The sequence below is a fragment of the Schistocerca serialis genome, chromosome 4, assembly GCF_023864345.2.
Source record: "Schistocerca serialis cubense isolate TAMUIC-IGC-003099 chromosome 4, iqSchSeri2.2, whole genome shotgun sequence".
Classification (NCBI taxonomy): domain Eukaryota; kingdom Metazoa; phylum Arthropoda; class Insecta; order Orthoptera; family Acrididae; genus Schistocerca; species Schistocerca serialis.
Genome location: NC_064641.1, coordinates 807,887,160 through 807,911,716, shown reverse-complemented (window position 1 = coordinate 807,911,716; position 24,557 = coordinate 807,887,160). Strand labels below are relative to the sequence as shown.

Sequence of the window (24,557 nt, the reverse complement as noted above, 5' to 3'; positions counted from 1 at the left end):
CTTCTTCTATCACATGAGACCAGTCTTCCCAGTCACAGCGGCCTTGAATGTACTCCTCCCACCTCTCCGCTCTCTCCCCTGCTTTTAATAGTGGAATTCTCATTCCACTTCTGCTTTTAATTTCACCGAAGGTTGTTTTGACTTTCGTGTATGCTGAGTCAGTCCTTCCGACTGTCATTTTTTTTTTTTCAATTTGTACACATCCATCACGCAGTCATTTAATTTTAGTTTCCCTCCACTTCTTGCTTATTTCATTCTTCAGCGACTTGCACATCTGTGTTCCTGAATTTCCTAGGAGATTTTGGTGCTTCTTTCATCGATCAGCTGATGTATTTCTTATGTTACCCATGGTTTCTTCGCAGTTATCTTCTTGGTACTAACGTTTTCCTTTCAAATTTCTATGATTGCCATTTTTAGAAATGCACATTATTCTTCCACTGAACTATTCAACTGAAGTGAGCTATTCCTTATTGCAGTATCTACAGTTTTAGAAAACTTCAGGGACATCGCTTCATTCGTAGTACGTCCGTATTCCACATCGTTCGTATTGATTCTGCCCGACCAATCTCTTCAACTTCGTCCTACTCTTCATCTCCACTCAACTGTGTTCTGCGTCTAAATCTGCTCCTAGGTGTGTCTCACACTTCAGTATCTGGTTTCTGAATCTGGGTGACCATGATGTTATGTAACTGAAATCTTCCTGGATCTCCCTGCCTTTTCCGAGTATATCTTCTCCTATTGTGGTTGTTGAACAGAGTGTTCGCTATAACTACCTGAAAAATACTGCAGAACTCAATTAGTTTTCCTTCTCCCTCATTCCTCGCACCAAGCCCATATTCTCCTGTAAACCCTTCTTCCACTCCTTCCCCTACAATCACATTACAGACCCCCTTTAGGTACTGAATTACCCGTTCGATATCCTCATATATTTTCCATATCTGTTCGTCTTCATTTTACGATGTCGGCGTGTATACTGGAACTATCGTTGTCGGTTTTGGTTTTCGTAGATTCCGATGAGATCAACCCTTTTTTCTAAACTGTTTACAGTAACACGCTCTGTGTTCTATTTTTCTATTCATAACGAATCCTACTCCAGTTACACGATTTTCTGCTACTATTGACAATAGCCCATGCTCATCTGACCAGTAGTTCTTGTCCTCTTTCCATTTCGTTTCACTGACGCCCTTTATATTTAGATTGACCCGTTGCATTTCTGTTTTCATATTTTCGAGCTTCCCTGCCACATTAATACTTCTAACATTCCGTGTCCCACTCGTAGAGCGTTATACTTTCGTTGGTTGTTCAATGTCTTTCTCGTTGTCTCCTCCGCCTGTGCCGCCCCTACCGGCGATCCGAATGGAGTACTATTCCGGAATATTTTGCCAATTGACAGATCATCAGGAAACTTGTTCATCATAGGCCACATGTCCTGTGATTACACATTATATGTTTTTAATGCAGTGGTTCCCATTGCCTTCTTCACACTCATACCGTTGATCATTGATGGTCCTTCCGCCTTTAGGGCAGATTCCCACACCAAGGGCACGAGAGTTCGCTGATCCTGTGTCCGCACCGTTGCCCTCTTGCCCTCTTTGACAAGGCCGTTGGTACAATGAGAGTGACCTCTTATACCGTAAGTTGTCAATCGCCAATTCTAATGACTTCTATTCAAATTTTGAACGGTGTCCGGATACGAACCTGGACTGAGGGCGTTTTGGTTACTAATCGAAATCTCTTCCCCTAGACAGCTACAAATATTGCTCACATTAACATTTTGAGAGTGAAAAACTCGCACGAGTGTATCTAGATTAAGCTTCCGCCTCCTTCATGGCGACTGTCTCCTGCAGGACAAACGAAACAATGACAATTCATGTTACTTGAAGAATACTTCACTGAAATCGAGAACGACGCCTCTCTAACTTGGTCGTAACCTACATAAGAAGAAAAAAAAAACAATTGACAATCTCCTTTCTTAAGTTTTCATTTATTGGTTATTAGTGCACAATATTAGCAAGCAGTAATTTTAAATCAACTGTTGACGAACTGAGTGGATATACTGTAGTGTGTCAGTTGTAAGGAAACGTAAAAACAAGCTGCAAATGCGCTGAGCATTCCACAACCACTTCCGTCGTTATTGTGGGGTCTGCCTGTGACATGAACGGAGGCAGGAAAGAAGGGGGGAAGTGTGTTACCTGGTTGCTTTTGGACAAACATGTTTGAAACAGTCATGTTTTAGAAGTTAGAGATTTTATCTTCCATCCCGAAGTTTTATTTGATTATTATTTTTTACTAGTGGCAATTGAGATAAATTTATTTTCTTTCTACTCAAACTGCAAACTGAATCTACAACAATCTCTGTTGGTGTTCGAACGCAGAGCAACTATGTAGTTGGTGCGCATGCAAAGCCGTAGTCTGACAGCAGTTGTGGTCGATCTGTATGGAATGGATAACGGCAAAACGGTTCCTGCTACATCTGTCTGTTTCTGACAGTCACTATTGCACCAGAAAGAGGTGTTCGTAACACAATGCTGCATCAGCTCGCAGGCGTTAAGTGCCAAACCCACCTGTAGAATTTAGATGGCCTCCTCCGCTGATGGCTTGAAGTCGAAGTTAAAACCTTACACTAGGTACGAACGACTCGGAATTTTCTACCAAATGATGCACCTTCTGAATTAGAGTTTTGCCTGGAAGTACAGTACGTCTGAGAATTTGTATAATTTGCTTTTGGCCCAAGTGGGTAAGTTTCTGTTTATGCCCTGCTTATCCCTTATTTCGTAACATGCGGTGTGACTCCTCTAGCTGAGTTGTCTCCTATTCTACACTCTGTTAGCAGAAGTGCCTGTGACTTTCAGAATATCATGCTTATCAGATCTCCCGTCAGTTCTTCGTCAGTGTGTTGTTGAGTCTGTCCTACATACTGGTATTCTGATCGGCCGTAAGCACAAAAAATTTTTCCATCCACGCCTCCCCGGTCCTGCCATCCAATCAAAGTACTGTTGTTTTAGTGATATTCTTGACAGAATCTACCAGCAGGAGGTAATTAAACTATATACTATCTGAACGCATTAATATTTTAGTAGTAAATAAATCATCCTGATGAATGTCACTTGTTAAACGAACTGAAACATTAGTCTAAAAATTTATGTGCGAATTCTGTCATAAAATTCGAAATATTTTATTGCAGATGACATTGATCCCGCAAACCAAGATTTACACAAATGATTGAACTGTTAACTACGCGTTGTTTAGAGAGTTATATGAAACAGTCCGTTGTTATAAATCAAGAAAAGTTTCAAACCGCCCAACACTGCTGGAGACAATTTGTGTTACCTGTAGAGTAACACGTTTAACCATTAGAAAAGGCTTTCCTGTAGCAGCTCAGGTGTGATTCTATAGTTATCTTCAAGGAAGCAGGTGAACGTTAGCGTTCCTTAGTTACGAGTAATTAGGTTGACTCTCTCAGTAGGTAACTTCCCGCTCGCAGCCATTCACTCTGTAATTCAGAGGCCGCGGTGGTAGGAGGTAATTATCCGTTTCTGGAACGACAAACTTGCACAGAGAACGACGAGGAAGTGCTCGAAGCTCTAGTCCACGGCAGTACAAGCCCCTTAATCAGGACGTAATTAATGTGGTCGCCAACACGTTAGAGTACTAACTGATTTTCACTGTCACACGACAGGAAATTCTCCATGTATTCACCTTGAGAAAGTGTTTCTTCCACAGTTATCGTTACATCTACCTATTCTGCAAAGTAATGTAATCATCTAAAACACATTGTGTCTTGCGTAATACACAAGAGTCCTAATGTGCAGCATAATTTTAGAGCATGGCATATTAACATTACCTTTTACCTTCATCTGGCTAGAATTGGAAACCTGAAATGCACCAAAGAGAAATTGTCGATCATGGTCGTTATTGTGGTCCAGGTGTTATGATCTGGGGAGGCATTATGCTGCATGGGTGTAGTGACCACCAAATCTGTGAACACTTAACGCTCACGATCAACGCTTTTGAGACTGTGTACTTCTTACCATGGCGCATGTTTTCAGTCAATGTGTGGCCACCTCAGATTGCACAGGTGGAGAACGAGAAGGTATTTGGCGAATGAACTAGACTGCGTTTCCCCCCCACTTCAATCCCATCCAGCACGTATGGGATGCGTTCGGGGAATGTATTGCAGCATGAGCATGTTGCAGAACACGCATTGCCGTCCGTGATGATTACGCACTCTTTCAAAAATTACATCCCACCTTATGCAACATCCAGAGATATATTCATAAATAAATTTGACTTCGGTGTACAGCACATCTGTTTCACCAGAGATGACGTGACAATGGTCTCATTTGTACTAAGATTGGAGTACACGTGAGGTGCCTGTTGGCTTCCACAGCCCTGAGTGGAGTGCTTAAGTTTTAATTAATGTTCACCAACCAGCATGCTTCTGTAATTGTTATCCCCAGCACAGAAAACAGCACGTATGTAATTAATCCGTTATCTTGAGGCTGTAATAAACTCTTAGCGTAAAACTGATATTTCAGAAATAATTATGTTTCCAATCAGTTTGTATATACGTGATGTCAGGCCGGGGCTAAGCCATGTCTCCGCAATAACCTTTCTTCCAGGAATGCTAGTTCTGCAAGGTTCGCAGGAGAGCTTCTGTGAAGTTTGGAGGTAAAGCTGTAAGTAAGGTGCTGGCAGAAGTAAAGTTGTGAGGACGGGGCGTAAGTCGTGCTTCGGTACGTCAGATGCTGTCGGCACGGCACGGCTCAGCGTGTTCGGTCAGAGGGCCGATTGTCCTCTGTAATAAAAAAACTGGGTAAAGGAATCAATGATGAACTTTAACGGATGTCATGTGACCTCCGCCCCCCAAGAAAAAGGTGGTAGAGCACCTGCCCGCGAAACGCAAAGGCCCCGAGTTCGAGTTCATATCAGCACACATTCCGCTGCAGAGTGAAAAATCTCATTCTGGAAACTGAGTTTCCTTATAGAGTCTCTCAACTGACACCTACCGTGGCAGACATGTCTGTCCTCCCACACATCGAACCAGCTAAATATTACAGCCGGAACACTTCGCCCGCCATCCAAGTTAGGCGCGATCCCAAAATCACCGAAGTGCTCCGCCTGCTTTTTCGTTTAGCAATTGTTTATTATTCTGTTGGTTATTAATACTTGTCAAATAATAGAATGATAGCACGCTGTTGAGGTATGCTTTAACATGAATGCAAGTGAATACGCTATTTAGTTTCTCTAATGTTGGTAGCGGAAGTGTCGTTGTGGCGCGTTACTTCCGAAAGCAGCAACCAATCGCGGAGAAGGGCCACAATTTAGGCTGTCTTTGTCACGATACCCGTATCAAAAAAAAAAGGAAAAAGACCATCTGTCATCTGTACGTCACACCATATTACGTCATTTTCCCACTGCTGCCTTCTCATCTGCTCCAGAATGAGCTTCTAGTACCTGAATACGATGGCTGAAAAGCCACAACTGTTTCAAATGTAATTATAGTTTTTGAATAAAAGAGTCATTTCACTTAGGCTCATTGCGTATTTCTTTGAGTTTTCTGTTGTATTACACTGCAGCAGTTCTTTGTATGTATGGTAGAAATTTCATAGAGCCGTCTCACACGGGATGTGTTTCTCACCGCGAAACGCACCAGACGTCGGGTCCATCGTGGTTGCTGCACGCCCTGAAACGACCTGCTACATCTCACGGCACGTGCTCCTCACCGTCATTTGAAACCTCAGCCTTCTACTACATCAGATCTTTACGAAATGGACGCTCGTAAAATAGCTGCATTAACTTTGTTAGAGACTGTCGAAGAAAAGGGGACGAAATAGCGAGGAAGTTCCTGGATTTGTCGATGGCTGGAACAGCGAATAATCCTGCACAGTAGTCTCAAATACATACCTGTCTAAATAAAACTTCAGCTTCATAGAATTTTCATCCTGTTTACCATTTTAAATTGAATACAATTAATTTGTGATGTCCAGCGCCAGTTTATGCATTAATAATATCGCATTCTCCATATTGCATTGATTGAAATCAGTCTGAAGTAACGTATTTCATTACATAGATTTCAGGATCGAAGTTCGTTTCGTAATTTCATTCGAATGAAAGGGAAGATTTTTTTCGAAACTGCTCACCATCACTGTGAAAGATATTTTTTGACAAAACACTAACATGTGTCAGTCCATAAAACCAAGACATATGTATATACATATTCCACTCTAAGTTTCATAAGATTAAAAAGCTCCCTTATGTAACTTGTGTTTACTTTCGGACGTAGACTGGCTGTTACGGTAAGATTTTTGGCCACTGGAGAAACATTCAAGTCATTGGCATTTGCAGCCAAAATTGCAGCAGGTACGGTATTTATAATAAATAATATCGAACACTGTAGTTAATAATTCTATTAAATTATTAAGGAAGACCCAAAATATTTTAGGAAACAAAAAGTGGGAAAAAGGCTGCAAGAAAGTACATGCAGACGTGACACCTGTCGTTTCACCGCCCACGACACTGTCAAGTGAGCTGCGGCTTCAACATCGGAGCCAGGTCTGCGTATATGGTATACACTGAGTAGGGAGTGTATCTACAACTTCATTATTTGATGTTCAATTATGACAAAGTATAAGAAAACGATGCGCTTGCAGTAAAATTCTAACAGTATGCTTCCATAGCACAACTTAGAGGAAGCCTTTATCTACCTATATGTAGTTATATCTCACTTTATTATGACAAATCATAGCTAAAATGACGCGTTTTCTAGGGATCCTCAATTCGCAGGTGTTTTGAAATAGCTTACATTCAGGCAAGGTAATTTTAGATAGAGAAAATCAACTACATACGTAGTTTGACTTAGTACAATATTTCGGCTGCCCAGTTCTGCTTGGGAGCTAAAAACGATGCCGAATCTCATTTGCCGCGAGGAAAAAATCTGACATGCCATATTATTCATTTCACGCTCTGCAGTGTAGTGGAACGTGGAATTTCGCACAGTGACGTCACTAGCTCCTTGACCACCTGCGTTTTCATGTTTCGTGAGAGGACGCCTTTATTTAGCAGTGACAAATCATCCTGAAGATACTGAGGTGTTGCATTGAGCAGCTTATAGTAGATCATTTACTGAAGTCATAATCGTCAAATATGTAATGTAATGTTAGCTGTGCGACATAAGATCGGTTCAACGATGTTAGAATTTGGGAGATCTGATTATGCATGTTTTGCCAAGAAATGCTAGACTCTTCGAGATAATTCTCTGTCCAACGCGGTTTGAGAAACAAGAATAAATACTCCCATGTTTATGCACATCGTCCACAGAGTCACTTTCCATCACCAACATCTACTTCATTAACTGAAAACGTACGCACCAGAATGACAATACTTGTTATTAAAAATAGTGGATACGCTTTGGGAAACGAACCGCTCGATGAAATTTGTAATGTAAGTTTTATCTGAGATAAAAGTATCGTCTTATAATATCTGTTGACGAAATATCGCCAGACGGAAGGTTACACTTAAAAAGGGGTATTTCAATTTAAAACATATAACTGGTTCAAAACAGAATAAACATAGTAGCAAAAGACGTCTGAGCATTACAAAGATACATGTAATACCAGTCGGATATACCCTCATCAGTGAAATTAATCCCAAACGCGGCACGAAGTAAATCGAACAGTAAACCGAAATTAAGTAAAGAGTGAGTGAAGTAACTGCATAATGTTTCGGATTAAATGACCAAAGTTCGAATTTGCTAGCAGGTTAGCGTCTACTGACTTCACAAGTCACAAAAAGTTTGCAACAGCGCCTAGAAAACATGTTCATCTTTGCAGTTTACGGCCCATTCAAACCACACGAATTAGTGAAAAACTTAAGCACGGAATTCCTCATAAATGATTTAATAGAATGACCTTGTACATGTACAATCCGTTTGGATAACCACAATAAATAGGGGAATCTCACCAACACTGCAAACAACTGGTCACCACATTTAACACAAGTCATCCATCTGAAAATCGCATAACATCAGAGTCTAGCTTGAAAAGCTCCAAGCCCACGCGTTGGCCTACATCCCAAACATGGTGACTGTAATCGACTTTGACAAACATCTTCAATCACTGGCTCACGAGATAAAGTCAAAATCATATATACTATTCCTGAACGGTGTTTTTTCGGTAGCCCTATCGTCCGTATTACTTAATCAAAGATTTAAGTTATTGTACTCTTTAAAAAGTCTATTTTGAAAATATTTTTACCAATAACACTATAGAAGGTGCCATGTTCCGACAATCTCTTTAATTGAGATGCAGAACAGCTGTTGCAGTTGATGGAAATTTTTACGCAAGCGCAGTCCATCACGCGATATCGGTCGTCCAAGTCGGTATAAAAAATTTAGAAGGCGCTACCAATTGAAAAACTAATTTTACTATTATGCGTAGCTGTGGCTTGAGTTATTTACTTTCTTTAAGTAAGCGTTGTGTTCTACGCGAAGTAACTCTAATGCACCAACGCTGCTCATTACAGTTAAACGCCGTTTACTTTTATAACTTCATTTATTTAACCTTCAATTCGTCATTACTCTACAGTATTTGGAATGTGTGTTACATAATCATTCGTTATGTTTGAGTCATTTAATTTCAAGAGAAAGGTCTCCCTCACGCACACATTCTGTTCATTCTGTTAAATGAAGATAAAGTAGTTTCAGTAGAAGATTTAGACTCTTCAGTTTGTGCAGATATTCATAATAAATGAACAAACCTTGTACCTTTTGAAGTTATCCAGGAATACATAGGACCCGGATTTTGCAGTACTATTTATCCAGACACACCACGCATGCAACAAATAAATTTTCCAAAAAAATTATCGAAAATATTTTCAGAAAGAAACTAATTCAAGTTCTAATTGCTATCTTCCTTACAGACGACACAATAACAGCGTTACAATGACAGTTCGATCATTTGTCATTGATAATCAGTAGAGCGTACCACACTGCAGGTTTCTCCGTAGAAAATATCTGTCTCATATCAGTTTCGAGCCTTGTTCTTCAATCACATCTCTTTAATATCTGTAGAAACAAGTCTATAAAGGAAAGGACTGTCCGGTGTTACGACTGTGTTTAGGGTATGAAGGTCAACAGCAACTCATTGACGAAATGGACATTTACTTCAGCTGTCGTTATGTGAGTCCACCAGAGGCTATATGGCGATTAAACGAACGCCGATTTTTACACCAATTTTATAAGATCGAGCGACTGCCTGTCCACTTAGCGGAAAAAAAATCATTATGTACTTTCAGGCGGTATATTAAGCTGCCACTAACGTTTATAGAGACTCAAAACTAACAGTATGTTTTTCTAATTGTGCCAATATGATACTACCACAAGCAAGTACCGTCACCACGAAATTCCAGAATGTTTTGTGTGATCAACTAACAATAGATTATTCGCAAGAAAAGCACCAAGTGTTTTGGACACATCTATATTGTCAATCCAGCCAATGTGAAAGGAAAGTACCTCCGAGCAATACTTGTGAAAGTCAAAGGACCGCAGTCATTTCACGATGTAACCACAGAAGGTGAGATACCGTGCAATTGTTTCCATCAAACTGTAGAAAAATTACATTCAGTCGTTAATGACACCGGTTGGAAAGAATGTTCGGTGGAGTTTGCCGACACCAAATGACAACCCAGTTGAGATGGCTTTTCGCCATCATCTGCATATTCTGTTCTCCTGCCAATATACATATACATGGGACTTGAGCTACATTTCAAGACATACATTCCGAGAGACATCACACCCCACCTAAAGCCTACAACCTCATACTGCTAAAATATGAGAATGTTTTTAACTACCATGACAAATCTTGCCAGCATTTAAACCTGCCGACCTTTCTTGTGATGGTCGCGCAACACACAACATACCCCTACAGCATGGAGTAAGAATGTACGAACGGCAAGACAGCTTACGAAAAGCTAAACGAACAAAAGAAGTCAAATGCTGAGGAATTCTTACTTTCAGTAAGAAATAAGATTCCAAATTTTTACTCAGTGACGGACCTGAAATCTGCGGAAAAATACTTATCTACAAAACTTTGTATCACATAGGTCTATCACAAGGTGAAATCGAGGTTTTTTCAACATTTGCATGAACATGGATTGATGCCATCTCCTACCAGGGGAACGACCATAATACTCTGTTTTCAAACCATCTGTACCCATCTTGAGTACATAGGTCTCATGGATTAGCACTCTCGCCAGGGATGAACAGCCTCTAAGTAACTCTGGTATCATTTATAGGGAAGATATAGCAGTGGCTCCCAAAGACACGCTAATCGTTGTCGTCCGATTTTTACAGATCATAATGAATAATAATATCCCGTATGTAGGATAAATAACTCTGTTTGGTGGAAATTTCCATCAGCCTTCGGCAGACACGTCATCAGAAATGTCGTTGTAAAAGCTAAAGTTAAACGGTCAGTCTTATCCCCTCATGTTAAAAATCATAAGTTGTCTCAAACTATGAGGCCAAATGGTGATCCCGTTTCCACTGAACGTTGACTTAAACTGGGTAACGGTAATTTAGGGCCTCGAGGAGATTACTTCAATGAAGCGATTAAAATTCCTAAACATTATTAGTATAATTACGATAATTTTATTACCGCCAATATCACATAAATCAATGAACAAAATTTTTCGCAGTTCTATGTCAAGAATTGATGACTGGATAACACTTAATGAATTCATCATTTCTAGTTTTTTACCTGGATAATCATAGACTTACCGCAGTTCTGATTCTGACCAGCGACTAATGTGCCCACAGAGTTCTTGAACTCCTTAAATGGGTCAGGTTTATCACCTCATCAATACCTTTTAAAGAAAATAATGATATTAAGTTGATTAGAGTTTCTAACGATGATTATGGAGCTACTAATGGTGCAAGGCAGCAGTTAAGTCACTTAAGAAAGTCACTTTATCAAGCGATAAAGCTGTAGTGATCATCGTTTGATATTGAATATCGCTTGATGTTTTTTTTCCTTAGTGTCCAAAGCTTCAGCAATTGATAATTATTTTATACTTGAAATGTAAGTACTGTTTCTTTTTTGCACTGTTAGTCAGTTTTCAGTCTTAAAATTGTATTTCTAAGCTCTTACGTAGACAAAAAGTTACCATGTCTGCTGCCGTCAAGTAAAACATAGCCTTTTCCTTCATATACTAAATAGTGTTCATATTAACATTCATCTGTCGATATTTTAAATGTTAAGTAGCCTGCTTGTATTTGTGGCTACTAGATGGTACTCTTGGTGTAATGTTCACCTGTCTGCAGTTGCTAATGTGGGCGCCTCTGTCTGTTGCTACCTGTAGCTTTATATGCATGAGCAGCCCATAGTGGCTTGCCTCCCATGTATTCTTTTTTTTTTTTGAAATTCTGACTAACTATTTATCGCTTGATATCTATTTTATGAGTGACATGTAAGTACTGTTTCTTTCTTGTACTGTTAGTCTGTAATTACACTTTTATACAAAAAAATTCCCATAATTTTGTACTTACGTTATAGGCCAGCTTGACTGTTTAATTTCTGATGAAGGCACTCATAGAAGTACCGAAACCAGGTAAAAAGACTTAATTTTTGCGACCGAGGGCTGTAATTGCTTTAATTTAAGTTTTAGGAGTATCTATTTGAGATAAAACACAGTCATGAATGTGCAAGACCTTGAGTTAAATTGTCCGCATCAGAAATGGCATGTGCTCTGCGTACAAGAGTCACAAGGATGTAATTGGTTTCAAATTTCAAATGGTGGATGGCACATGTACATACTCTCCCTGTATGATATTACATTTCCTTTACAGTTGTTACTTCCCAATATGGAACATTCAAACGAAGCTTCTGAAACTATGCTCCCTCCCTCTCCCTCTCTCTCTCTCTCTCTCTCTCTCTCTCTCTCTCTATATATATATATATATATATATATATATATATATATATATATATATCTTGCAACCTGATTATCAGTGCTGTTTTAGGCGCAATGTGTAACATTTCTACATTTCGATAGTTTACTGCAGATCATCTTATTTCTCAGACTATTTATATTGTCTAGTCATAAGAAGTGAAAAATGTATTAACCTTAGGATCAAAATCTTACTCATTTGGTGAAAATTCAATAGCTATGTTAAACTGTTGGATGATTAAGCGTACTCTGCACGTGACGTGTTACAAATGTGCCAGCCTTCGTATACCTATAATTAGCAAATACGTAACAAGTACAGTGAAAACTGCATCTGTAGCTCACAGAGAGAAACGCACCACATTACTTCGCAACGTTACCGTAGTGAAACAGAGGACTGCTTCATCAGGTATATGTTCAGTTAATTTTTGAATACGTGTGATTTTGCTGTTGTGTGTCATAACTGTTAAAAATGAATCCTGTAAATAATTCTCCTACTCCCATAGAAACAAATTAAGAATGGCTAGTACGAGTACACATTTGTATCCTGGTACACTGCTACAGGGGTGTCTGTACGATTAAATATACTTGCCATGAGATAGCGGTAGTTGGGTAGATTTGGGTTTCAGCATAAACACACATTGGCTCCTGAATATTTTATTCCTATGCTGTTGGCATAGTTCAAAATTATGCACACATGATTGAAAAAGTAAAAAAAAAAATGTGAACTGGAAAATATCTCAGAATAATAAATACAATCAATAAAAGAAATAGATTCCGATATCATTTCTGAAATATTTACTCTGCCTTCCATTTCTATTACATCTTTCATATAATTTATTTTAATGACATAATGTGTTTAGTGATAGAGGTTAGTTCAGGCTAGATGAAAGTCACTGTTCAATAAATAATCTCATGTCTGTGTCACATGCTGTAACACTGCTACTCTTTTGTAGTATAAACGGTATAGAATTGATGGAAAGCTCTGCAACAAACACGAACTTTTATTTGATAATGACTGTACGTCTAAGGAACGTATGTGATTAAAGTTATGAAATTTTTAAGATGCAATCAACATGTACTCTGAAAATCATACATTTATCCGCAGGAGCCCAAGGTGTAATACTAAATTTAACTGTTTTGTGAGTAACCCAGTCGAGGAGTGCTCCTGCATTACCACAGCCTATTTGTATTACAGTGAAACAGAGAAACACCAGTAGGAAATAAACTATGATAAATTAGTCGCTTATTGTGATACCGTAGTTTCTCCTGGACTGTTTACGAGAATACAGCCTGGTGACGTCGTTGACATCTGCCGAAATTTCGAGATAAGCACACCATGCAATTTGCTAGGCATAATTGCAGCTAGTAAGCACTGTGCAAGTGAATTTTGAAAGCCCAGTTTGCGGGGAAACTCAAGAAAGATAACACGCACGCGAAGGCACACACACACACACACACACACACACACACACACACACACACACACACACATTGTAAGCATTAGCGACATCACACAAGCCAAATACGCTGAATTTAAAACAGAAAAAGTGCCGTTTCAGTATACTGTATCACTGCTGTCTCACCTGTTGATTATTTATTTCGCTGTCAATAAATTCCGATGCCGGTAATGTTTGGTTATTTGTGATGGCGCTAGTGTTTCCTTTCCGCAGTGCTTATTTGATGCAGTTACACCTTGGAAATGGCAGAGTGTGTTCCTGTCGAAATAGTGGGGGTTGTCGACGACATCGTTTGGCTGCATTCTCGTAGTTATTAGTTTTTTTAATAATATTTTTCATCAAACTATAAAGTTACAGATTGGGTTGTTACATTTCTGTTGTTCACTATAATTTCGGAGGGCTCAGTGACAAGAACAATCTACTTAAATTCACAATATCAACAAATTACAAAAGAAGTTGTGTATCAGTGACATTTCAAGGATTAGGTATTGAGGATGGCATACCCTAGCAGCAAGTGGTTTACCTTCCGACACTTGTTAGCTGCATACTATGTTTTTACAGGAGTAAGCTTTCAAAGTGGATAGGCCTACAGTGATCCTTCTCTTTATAAGCTCACAGAAAGTGTCTTGGCCTGTTTCGCAAAGATATAACGTCACCTTTTGGTGACATATCATAAATTCACTGCCATGCAGAAAGCGAACAGGCTAAATTTGAAACATTACACAATTTATTGTCTATGCTTATGTGGTAGTTGTTGCTAATGAGCAGGATACATAGTAACAAAGTGGCAAACAGCTTTTCTATTGTAATCACCATTATGGTATACTGTTATAAGATCTTAATTACAAGCCAGCCGCGGAGACCGAGCGGTCCTATGCGCTTCAGTCCGGAACTGCGTGACTTCTACTGTCGCAGGTTCGAATCCTGCCTCGGGCATGGATGTGTGTGATGTCCTTAGGTTAGTTATGTTTAAGTAGTTCTAAGTTCTAGGCGACTGATGACCTCATAGTGCTCAGAGCCATTTGAACCATTTCTTAATTACAAATTTTTTTATTGCGAGGCATTTCATTTTATGCACGATTTTAACCAACATCATTCTACAAACGACAAGGACAACTAATGTTGTTAATCTCCTGGCCATGAATTATCGTGTTAATGTTTGTACGGCAATAGTAATAAATAGAACTGCTAGAGATCTAATTTAACTAGTTTCTTCCAGAATAGTATAACTTTCAGATCGTCCCCAGACTGAACCATTGTCAAACTCACATAAATAAAAACTTGTCTTTCTTCTGATTTGCATGTATTTTGATGAACAGTGTCATTATGCCACGGCACACAGGTGTGACATTTTAAGTTACTGAGAAACAGTGAAAATTAAATAGAAACTTATCACTGCAAAGTTAGTCACATTTATAATGTGTTTTTAACATTCGTGTGAAGAAAGTGGCCTTACAGCATAACAACTACAGAGTGAACAGATTTTGTTCAAGGCATCAAATATGGACTGAATACTGTATATGCGTAAAAGTAACGAAAAGTATTTGATGAAGTCTTCTACTTAGATGAAAACTGACCGAGCGAGGTGGCGCAGTGGTTAGCACACTGGACTCGCATTCGGGAGGACGACGGTTCAATCCCGCCTCCGGCCATCCTGATTTAGGTTTTCGTGATTTCCCTAAATCATTTCAGGCAAATGCCGGGATGGTTCCTTTGAAAGGGCACGGCTGATTTCCTTCCCAATCCTTCCCTAACCCGAGCTTGCGCTCCGTCTCTAATGACCTCGTTGTCGACGGGACGGTAATCACTAACCACCACCACCACTTAGATGAAAACTGATTTCTGTATGACGACACCACACTTTTCCTTCGTGGTCACTGTTTTCCGTGGTGTGAGTGTAAGAGTAACAGTGTAACGAATGACGAAGGCAGGCTATTGAAATGTAATGTCATGGTAAATGTAGTTAGTATAGATGTGTTAACTTTTTTTCTGTATTACTCGCTTTCGTGAGCAGTACAATATGAACTTTGGTGCCTATGTGATGAGAAAAACAACAGGTTACAAATAAAGAAAATCTTTGAACGCAGCAGAAATGAAATTATAAACTGATAAATTAAACAAGACACATGCAGATGAGAAGTGAAGTTCCTACCACAAATGTGTTATATTACTGCAGCAATGCGTTGACTGGAAATGCACACGACTGAAATTATGGGCAGAGCAGTACTCTTTTATCATTTAACAGTAAGTACTGAAACTAGGTTTTAATAAAAATGATGTAGACTAGAAGAATGGTAACAGGAACTGGACACATCGAGTATTTTCCTCGTAGTAGTTTCTAGTTGGATGAAATACGCATTCATGTATGCTGCGCACATTGATTACAGGGGAAAGTCTCTCAGAGATGGTTCCAAACTCCCTTACATATGCTCCGCTAGTTCATGCGTATGATGCACCAACATCTCAGTCTCACATTTTGCGTGAATCGAGAAAGTCACAAAGATCTGTTACTTCACAGCGCACTCCTCTGGAGCGTCGTTTGTTTCACAGTACGAGTAAAACTCGGAGGGGGTGCCAGACTGCGACAAAATATATTATTCATTGGTAATGTTGATTGTTGCCGACTTACGTGGTGGGCCTTAATCAAAATGATATTTCATTCAATTTTGATTTACAATTAAAGACTTTTGTGAAATTCTCTTTTTCTAACAATATTGAACCTTTGTGAAAATATTTTGTTACGTTAATGAACGTTAGACTCTCTGAATCTTAAAACATGATCATAGAAGTTGAGCACTGGAATAAATTTTCTCATATTAATTTCCCCGGCTAGTCAGTTCACTTTAAAGCAGAAATCTTTAGTTATTATTTACAATTGCGGCCCACACACGCGCGAGAGTGTTTTTTCTTACCTCCGTTAACCACTACATTGTAGTCGGAGTCCTGGCTCTGGCTATCGGCTGTTGTACTGAAAATAAGAATCTTAAAGCTACGTATTTTCAGCAACGTCGGGCAGCTGTGGAGAAAAATGTATATTATGTTAATAGTGGTCGAGTTTATAGCTTCCGCTAATATTTATAAATGAATATCGCCACGTAAAGGCGTCGCTGGCTGCATCGGCCGCTGCGATTTTTGCACTGTAAATTACCGGAATGCAGGTTAATTCAAGGAAAGCGGACATGAAATCGGGATCACCTCTTAGAAATTAAAAGTGAACAATAATATTAAATCAATATATTATCTGCTTAATTAGTACAAATATGCTTACATCTGCCAGCACTCGCAAGATGTCCGTCTACACGCAACCAAGACAAGAGAATAAGTGAAGACGACTAAAAAATTAACAAAAGAGCGTATCACATCGTCTCTTTAGATCATTTTGTTATGTTTCTTTGCCCTCGGAACTTACACAGAGAAATTTTTATAATACGGAGAAAAATGTATGTTCGCCTGAGCTGCTGGTGTCCACTTATTATTCACATTTCAAATGTCTCTTCTTTAAAAATACTGTTTTTTTATTTCTTTTCTTATTATTTCACTTGGGACGCTATAGGCAGTAGAAATGAAATTATACAGCGATAAATAAACCAAACACATTTAAGACGTGCGCATGTGAGAGATGAAGTTCCTACCACAAATGTGTTATATTACTGCTGCAACGATGATGCTAATACGTTGACTCGAGACACACACAACTGAAGCTCTGGGCAGAGCAGTACTCCTTTATCGCATAACATTAAGTATTGAAACTAAGGTATAATGAAAATGATGTAGACTAGAAGAATGGTAACAGGAACTGGACACATCGAGTATTTTCCTCGTAGTAGTTTCCAGTTGGATGAAATATGCATTCAGGTATGCTGCGCACATTCATTACAGGAGACAGTCTCTCAGAGATGGTTCCTAACTCCCTTACGTATGCTGCGCTAGTTCATGCGTATGATGCACCAACATTTGAGTCTCACATTTTGCGTGAATCGAGAAAGTCACAAAGATCTGCTACTTCACAGCGCACTCCTCTGGAGCGCCGTTTGTTTCACAGTACGAGCAAAACTCGGAAGGGGTACCAGACACTGCGTGATGAGTCCGCCAGTCCGCCGGCACCTCCGTCACTGTTTCTTCAGTTTGCTGGGCCTGCAGATGAGCGCCAGCAGTCGGCGCGTCAGCTTGTAGAGGACAAACGTGGCCGCCACCGCTGCGGCGACGACGAAGCCTATGACGTCAAGCAGCAGCAGCTGCCACCAGCGGAGGTCCAGGGCCGCGGGCCGCAGGTGCGGGGCGCCTCTGTGGCGGATCACGTACTCCACCCACCACAGCGCGTTCTCCAGTGACGTCGGCTGGTGCTCCCGGTAGATGGCGGAAAAGCGCTTCATGTTCTCGCGGTAGCTGCAACAGGAAATGGAAATTGTGCACAGACAAGTTCACGAGACATATGCACACCCATCCACACGTGTTAGAAAGATGTATGTATGGATGGATGGATGAATGAATGTCACACATGCCCTCCTACACCACTGGACCTATAATAGCCGAGCATGGTGTATGCAACACTTACTATGTGGAAACAATTACTACCTATGAAAGAGGTGGGGTCTCTCTTACATTTTCGCTATTCCTGTAGTAAAACTGCAGCATCAAGCACGAAATTTTAATTTGTTGCTTCCTTTGCTTCCTTAAAACTAATTTAATTCGCAACACATTTCTCATACACTAAATACACTACTGGTCATTAAAATTGCTACACCACGGAGATGACGTGCTACAGACGCGAAATTTAACCGACAGGAAGAAGATGTTGTTATATGCAAATGATTAGCTTTTCCGAGCATTCACAGAAGGTTGGCGCCGGTGGTGACACCTACAACGTGCTGGCATGAGCAAACTTTCCAACCGATTTCTCATACACAAACAGCAGTTGACCGGCGTTGCCTGGTGAAACGCTTTTGTGATACCTCGTGTAAGGAGGAGTAATGCGTACCATCACCTTTCGGACTTTGATAAAGGTCGGATTGTAGCCTATCGCGATTGCGGTTTATCGTATCGCGACATTGCAGCTCGCGTTGGTCGAGATCCAATGACTGTTAGCAGAATATGGAATCGGTGGGCTCAGGAGGGTAGTACGGAACGCCGTCCTGGATCCCTACGGGTGTATCACTAGCAGTCGAGATGTCAGGCATCTTATCCGTATGGCTGTAACGGATCGTGCAGCCACGTCTCGATCCCTGAGTCAACAGATGGGGAAATTTGAAAGACAACAAGCATTTGCACGAATAGTTCGACGACGTTTGCAGCAGCATGGACTGTCAGCTCGGAGACCATGGCTGCGGTTACCCTTGACGCTGCATCACAGACAAGAGCGCCTGCGATGGTGTACTCAACGACGAACCTGGGTGCACGAATGGCAGAGCGTCATTTTTTCGGAAGAATCCAGGTTCTATTTACAGTATCATGATAGTCGCATCCGTGTTTGGCGACATCGCGGTGAACGCACGTTGGAAGCGTGTATTCATCATCGCCACACTGGCGTATCACCCGGCGTGATAGTATGGGGTGCCATTGATTACACGTCAGCTATTATTACTAAAAAGTACTCTTAGTTCATATCCATACGTTTCCTGACCATCTATCATCATCATTTCATTTCAAATTGCCAAAATACAGTAATCACTTTTTCTCACTAGCTCTGATACACTTTTTTCCCATTTACATCATTTTCATGTTTTCTTTATTTCTGATATTCTCTAATCATGAGACTACAGTACTTCGTTTAGAGTTAACAGTTTCCATCGCTAGCAAATGTTTTGCTCTGTTTCGACACGCTTTCTGCTATGGACTTGAATTTTATGTTTGGTTTCTTATCTCATTATTGGAAAGGATTGAGTTCAGTTGTCGAATAACATGTTTGTTTCGTCCAGTCTTATTTAATATCTTCCACATTTTTCCCAGTTGCAGATATCTTGGCAGACCAGAGTACTTAAAACCACATTAACTAATAAAATTACCAGAATTTTTAAATTACCTGCATTTAATGAGATTGCTCGTAACCAAGTACTTCTGCACACTCAATTTTGTCTGCGTTGATTTTTAAACCTCTCGAATGAGTTACTTAATCCATCTCAACATTTTCAACAATTATCACCTGGTCATCAGCAGTAAGAGATAACATAGTTTATTTTCTTGCATTGTGTGCCGTATTTACTCCTCCATTTCACTAATACTTCTTCCTTCCCTTATGAAACCTGTCGTATCCGTTTCCTGATTTTGAATTCCTCTCAAAACACATTAACAAAATTTCTTAAGATCCTACACCTGAATATATGGCTCCAACAGCATTTCTATTGGATATGAGGACAGCATTACTCCTGATCAGTAAAATTTTTTATCAAAGTACTACATTCTGTGCCTTTCCTATGCCTCCAAATATGAAATGTTAAAATTTTTTGATGTCTTTTATGGCGAGGTGCAGGAAACCATATAAGCAGAAAGTGTCTGGGAGTTGGGTGGTTGTAAATAGCAATATTTAAACGTATTTATTAATTAGTGTCAAGAAATCCTATCACATGTATGAGGTTACTCAAGCAAGGTATTCCGTGTAAATTTTGCCAAAATGCAAAAACGCAATGAAGCACAAAGTGAAATAGTCTTTATGTTTGAATTTTACCAAATTATAACAATGATAGGCAAGGAACCATTTACCAAAGATAATAACGCAACAGCGCATTGGGTATACACACAACAATCAAGCTTGTCCGAGAACACCAACACCTAAAATATACTCAAGCAAAACCCGTCACTCAAAAGAACATCGAACAACAGTTAAGAAGAAGGCAAATATGAGGAACAGAATACACCAGTCCAAGTTGCACTCCACTGTGTTTAATAAATGAGAACCACAACAAAAACCACAACAACTAAAAAATGTCTGAAACAAGGAGAGACTAAAATTTCACTGAACACTCTAGATGTCGCTGCTGCATGTCATTTCACATAATGCCAGAATGTAGAAACGCCACTCGTTGCTGCAAGGCAGCATATTTCGTTTCTTTGTAGTGTGAACATGTATGGTGTAATGATGTCCGTAGTACTCCGAATCTCTAACTTATTGACGAAGCTTGTACGGCTCTTGCGATAGCTCTGGCCTTAGTGGCCATCTTTTCTCTTCAAGATTCTTTCCTCGGAGCAGTAGTACTAGCTCCATTACGCACATGACGTAACTAGTGCTGTGAGGCACCAATAGTAGATGGTACCTTTTTCGTAGGGACGATCAACAGGATTGTGGATGACTGATACATGGGGAAGCTGCGATATCTGAGAGATATCTGGCCAGGTAAACTGTCGGAAAGGTTCTGAAGATGAGAATCTTAAGGTAACATGTGGTACAGCATTATGTTGTTGAAATATGATGTATCGGAGACGAGGAACATAAGGCGCAGTCATCATCTGCAACAAGACCGAAATGTAACGGCTGCTGTCCACACTGAAACCTATAGATATCTGAGATGACCATGTTGTACACCCCAGACACCTCACATCATTACGGCAAGTCCTGCAAGTGTTTGACGACAACTAATGTTCTTTGACAGCAGTCATTCGGCCCGGAAGCTCGTTAGGCAGTTGGAGGGACTGGTCAAAAAATAGGAAAACACCCAGCCAAATGGACGCTCGAACATAAAGCAGACCCTAGCTTAGCCTGCGGGTTTGCCGCACCTGTGCAGTCTCCTAAATACGTTACAAATGTCAGTCGTGGTCGGAGATGTATTCTGACAGTTGCATGTGTATTATGTCGGGGATAAGTGATTACGAACATGGGCAAATTGTTAGTGCCCTTATAGTGGGTGCATCGAAGGTAAAGTGTTTGGCGTTCCAAGTGCCACCGCGTCGAAAATTTATACAGCGTGCAGAGGAACGGCGAAAACATCATCCAGAAAGCCACAACGCGGATGAAAGTGCGTGTTCACTTGAGCATGGCAGACGGTCATTATAGAGGATTGAGATGTAAAGTAAGAGGACGATAGCTGTAAATGTCAGTGCGGAGCTGAAGGTGACACTCGCACACTGTATCAGCACCAAAATAATAGGAACGGAGCGCCATAAGCAGAGAACTGAAGGGCGAGCAGGAATTGAAGCTTGGAGATACTGACAGGATTCAGATAGATTATATAATGGTAAGACAGAGATTTAGGAGCCAGGTTTTAAATTGTAAGACATTTCCAGGAGCAGATGTGGACTCTGACCACAATATATTGGTTATGAACTCTAGATTAAAACTGAAGAAACTGAAAAAAAGTGGCAATTTAAGGAGATGGGGCCAGGATAAACGAAATAAACCGAAGTTGTACAGAGTTTCAGGGAGAGCATGAGGGAACAATTGACAAGAATGGGGGAAAGAAAAACAGTAGTAGAAGAATGGGTGGCTTTGAGGAATGAAGTAGTGAAGGCACCAAGGATCAAGTAGGTAAAAAGACGAGGGCTAGTAGAAATATTGAATTTAATTGATTAAAGGTGTAAATATAAACTGCAGTAAATGAAGCAGGTAAAAAGGAATACAAACGTCTCAAAAATGAGATTGACAGGAAGTGTAAAATGGCTAAGCAGGGATGGCTAGAGGACAAATGTAAGGATGTAGAGGCTTATCTCACTAGGGGTAAGATAGATACCGCCTACAGGAAAATTAAAGAGACCTTTGGAGAGAAGAGAACCACTTGTATGAATATCAAGAGCTCAGATGGAAACCCAGTTCTAAGCAAAGAAGGGAATTCAGAAAGGTGGAAGGTGTACATAGAGGGTCTGTACAATGGCGATGAACTTGAGGGCAATATTGTGGAAATGGAACAGGTTGTAGATGAAGATGAAATGGGAGATATGATACCGCGTGAAGAGTTTGACAGAGCACTGAAAGACCTATGTCGAAACAAGGCCCCGGGAGTAGACAACATCCATTAGGACTACTGACAGCCTTGGGAGAGCCAGTCCTCACAAAACTCTACCATCTGGTGAGCAAAATGTATGACACAGACGAAATATCCTCAGACGTCAAGAAGAATATAATACTTCCAATCCCAAAGTAAGCAGGTGTTGACAGATGTGAAAATTACTGAACTATCAGTTTAATAAGTCACGGCTGCAAAATACTAAAGTGAATTCTTTACAGACGAATGGAAAAACTGGTAGAAGCCGACCTCGGGGATGATCAGTTAGGATTCCGCAGAAATGTAGGAACACATGAGGCAATACTGACCCTACGGCTTATCTTAGCAGCTAGATGAAGAAAAGGCAAACCTACGTTACCAGCATTTGTAGACTTAGAGAAAGCTTTTGACAATGTTGACTGGAATACTCTCTTTCAAATTGTTAAGGTGGCAGGGGTAAAATACTGCGAGCGAAAGGCAACTTACAATTTGTACTGAAACCAGATTGCTGTTATAAGAGTCGATGGACATGAGAGGGAAGCAGTGTTTGGAAAGGGAATGAGACATGGTTGTAGCCTCTCCCCGATGTTATTCAATCTATATATTGAGCGAGCAGTAAAGGAAACAAAAGAAAAACTCGGAGTAGGTATTAAAATCCATGGAGAAGAAATAAAAACTTAAAGGTTCGTCTATGATGTTATAATTCTGTCAGAGACAGCAAAGGACTTGGAAGGGCAGCTGGACGGATTGGACAGTGTCTTGAAAGGAGGATATAAGATGAACATCAACAAAAGCAAAACGACGATAATGGAATATAGTCGAGTTAACTCGGGTGATGCTGAGGGAATTAGATTAGGAAATGAGACTCTTAAAGTAGTAAATGAGTTTTGCTATTTGGGGAGCAAAGTAACTGATGATGGTCGAAGTAGAGACGACATAAAATGTAGACTGGCAATGGCAAGGAAAGCGTTTCTGAAGCAGAGAAATGTGTTAACATCCAGTTTAGATTTCAGTGTCAGAAAGGCGGTTCTGAAAGTATTTGTATGGAGTGCAACCATGTATGGAAGTGAGCAAAATAACTGATGATGGTCGAAGTAGAGACGATATAAAATGTAGACTGGCAATGGCAAGGAAAGCGTTTCTGAATAAGAGAAGTTTGTTAATATCGAGTATAGATTTCAGTGTCAGGAAGTCGTTTCTGAAAGTATTTGTATGGAGTGCAGCCATGTATGGAAGTGAAAGATGGACGATAAATAGTTTGGACAAGAAGAGAATAGAAGCCTTCAAAATGTGGTGCTACAGAAGAATGCTGAAGATTAGATGGGTAGATCACATAACTAATGACGAGGTGTTGAATAGAATTGGGGAGAAGAGGAGTTTGTGTCACACCTTGACTAGAAGAATGGATCGATTGGTGGGACATGTTATGAGGCATCAAGATATCACCAATTTAGTATTGGAGGGCAGCGTGGAGGGTTTAAATCGTAGAGGGAGACCAAGAGATGAATACACTAAGCAGATTCAGAAGGATGTTGGCTGCAGTACGTACTGGGAGATGCAGCTGGCACAGGATAGAGTAGCATGGAGAGCTGCATCAAACCAGTCTCAGGACTGAAGACCACAACAACAACAACAGTAATACAAATGCGCATAAAAGGAAAACTTGGCGCCGGGACTGTGGAGCAAAGGAAGAATGTCATTTAGTCGGATAACTCTTGTGTGCAGGCGTCCTTGGGCCTCACGGTTACTCTGCAAAGACACATTACAGCCAAGGATGAGTGACGATTTCGGCTGAACAGATCCATCCCATGGTGCAATGTGTGTTCCCCAGTCATGATGTTTCGTGCCAAAACGACGGGTCTCAGTAAACACAACTCGAATAGTCCAAGATCGGTTTTATAAGCGCGAGGACGAATTGTTGGATCATCCCTTGGCAACACAGTCACTAGATCTCAATATTATTGATACTTTGTGGTCTTCTTGGAAGAGAGGTTTGAGGAATCGCTGTACACTTCCATAACCGTCCTGAACTTACCATTATTTTACAGGAAGTGTGGTATACTATTCCTTGTAAACAGTACAGGACCTGTATTTAACTATTCCAAGACGCCTGAAAAGTGTTTCCAAAGTCAACAGTTTTCCTACACCTTATCATGCACAGTAACGTTTTATTCACACCCTGTACGACCATCATGCTTCATGGCGCAAAACCTTTATTTATATGTGTTCAGTGCTATCGTTGCAC

The 24,557-nt window shown here is 40.3% G+C and overlaps 1 protein-coding gene across 1 annotated transcript in view; it reads right to left on the bottom strand.

The window, feature by feature from the left end:
* Nucleotides 1–16,650: 16,650 nt before the first annotated feature.
* Nucleotides 16,651–24,557, bottom strand: part of LOC126473406 (UDP-glucosyltransferase 2-like) — a 106,129-nt gene continuing 98,222 nt past the window's right edge. Inside the window, exon 7 of the mRNA XM_050100425.1 lies at nucleotides 16,651–17,789. Coding sequence (XP_049956382.1) covers nucleotides 17,513–17,789 — 277 coding nt within the window. The 3' untranslated portion in view covers nucleotides 16,651–17,512. The remainder of the gene's footprint in view (nucleotides 17,790–24,557) is intronic.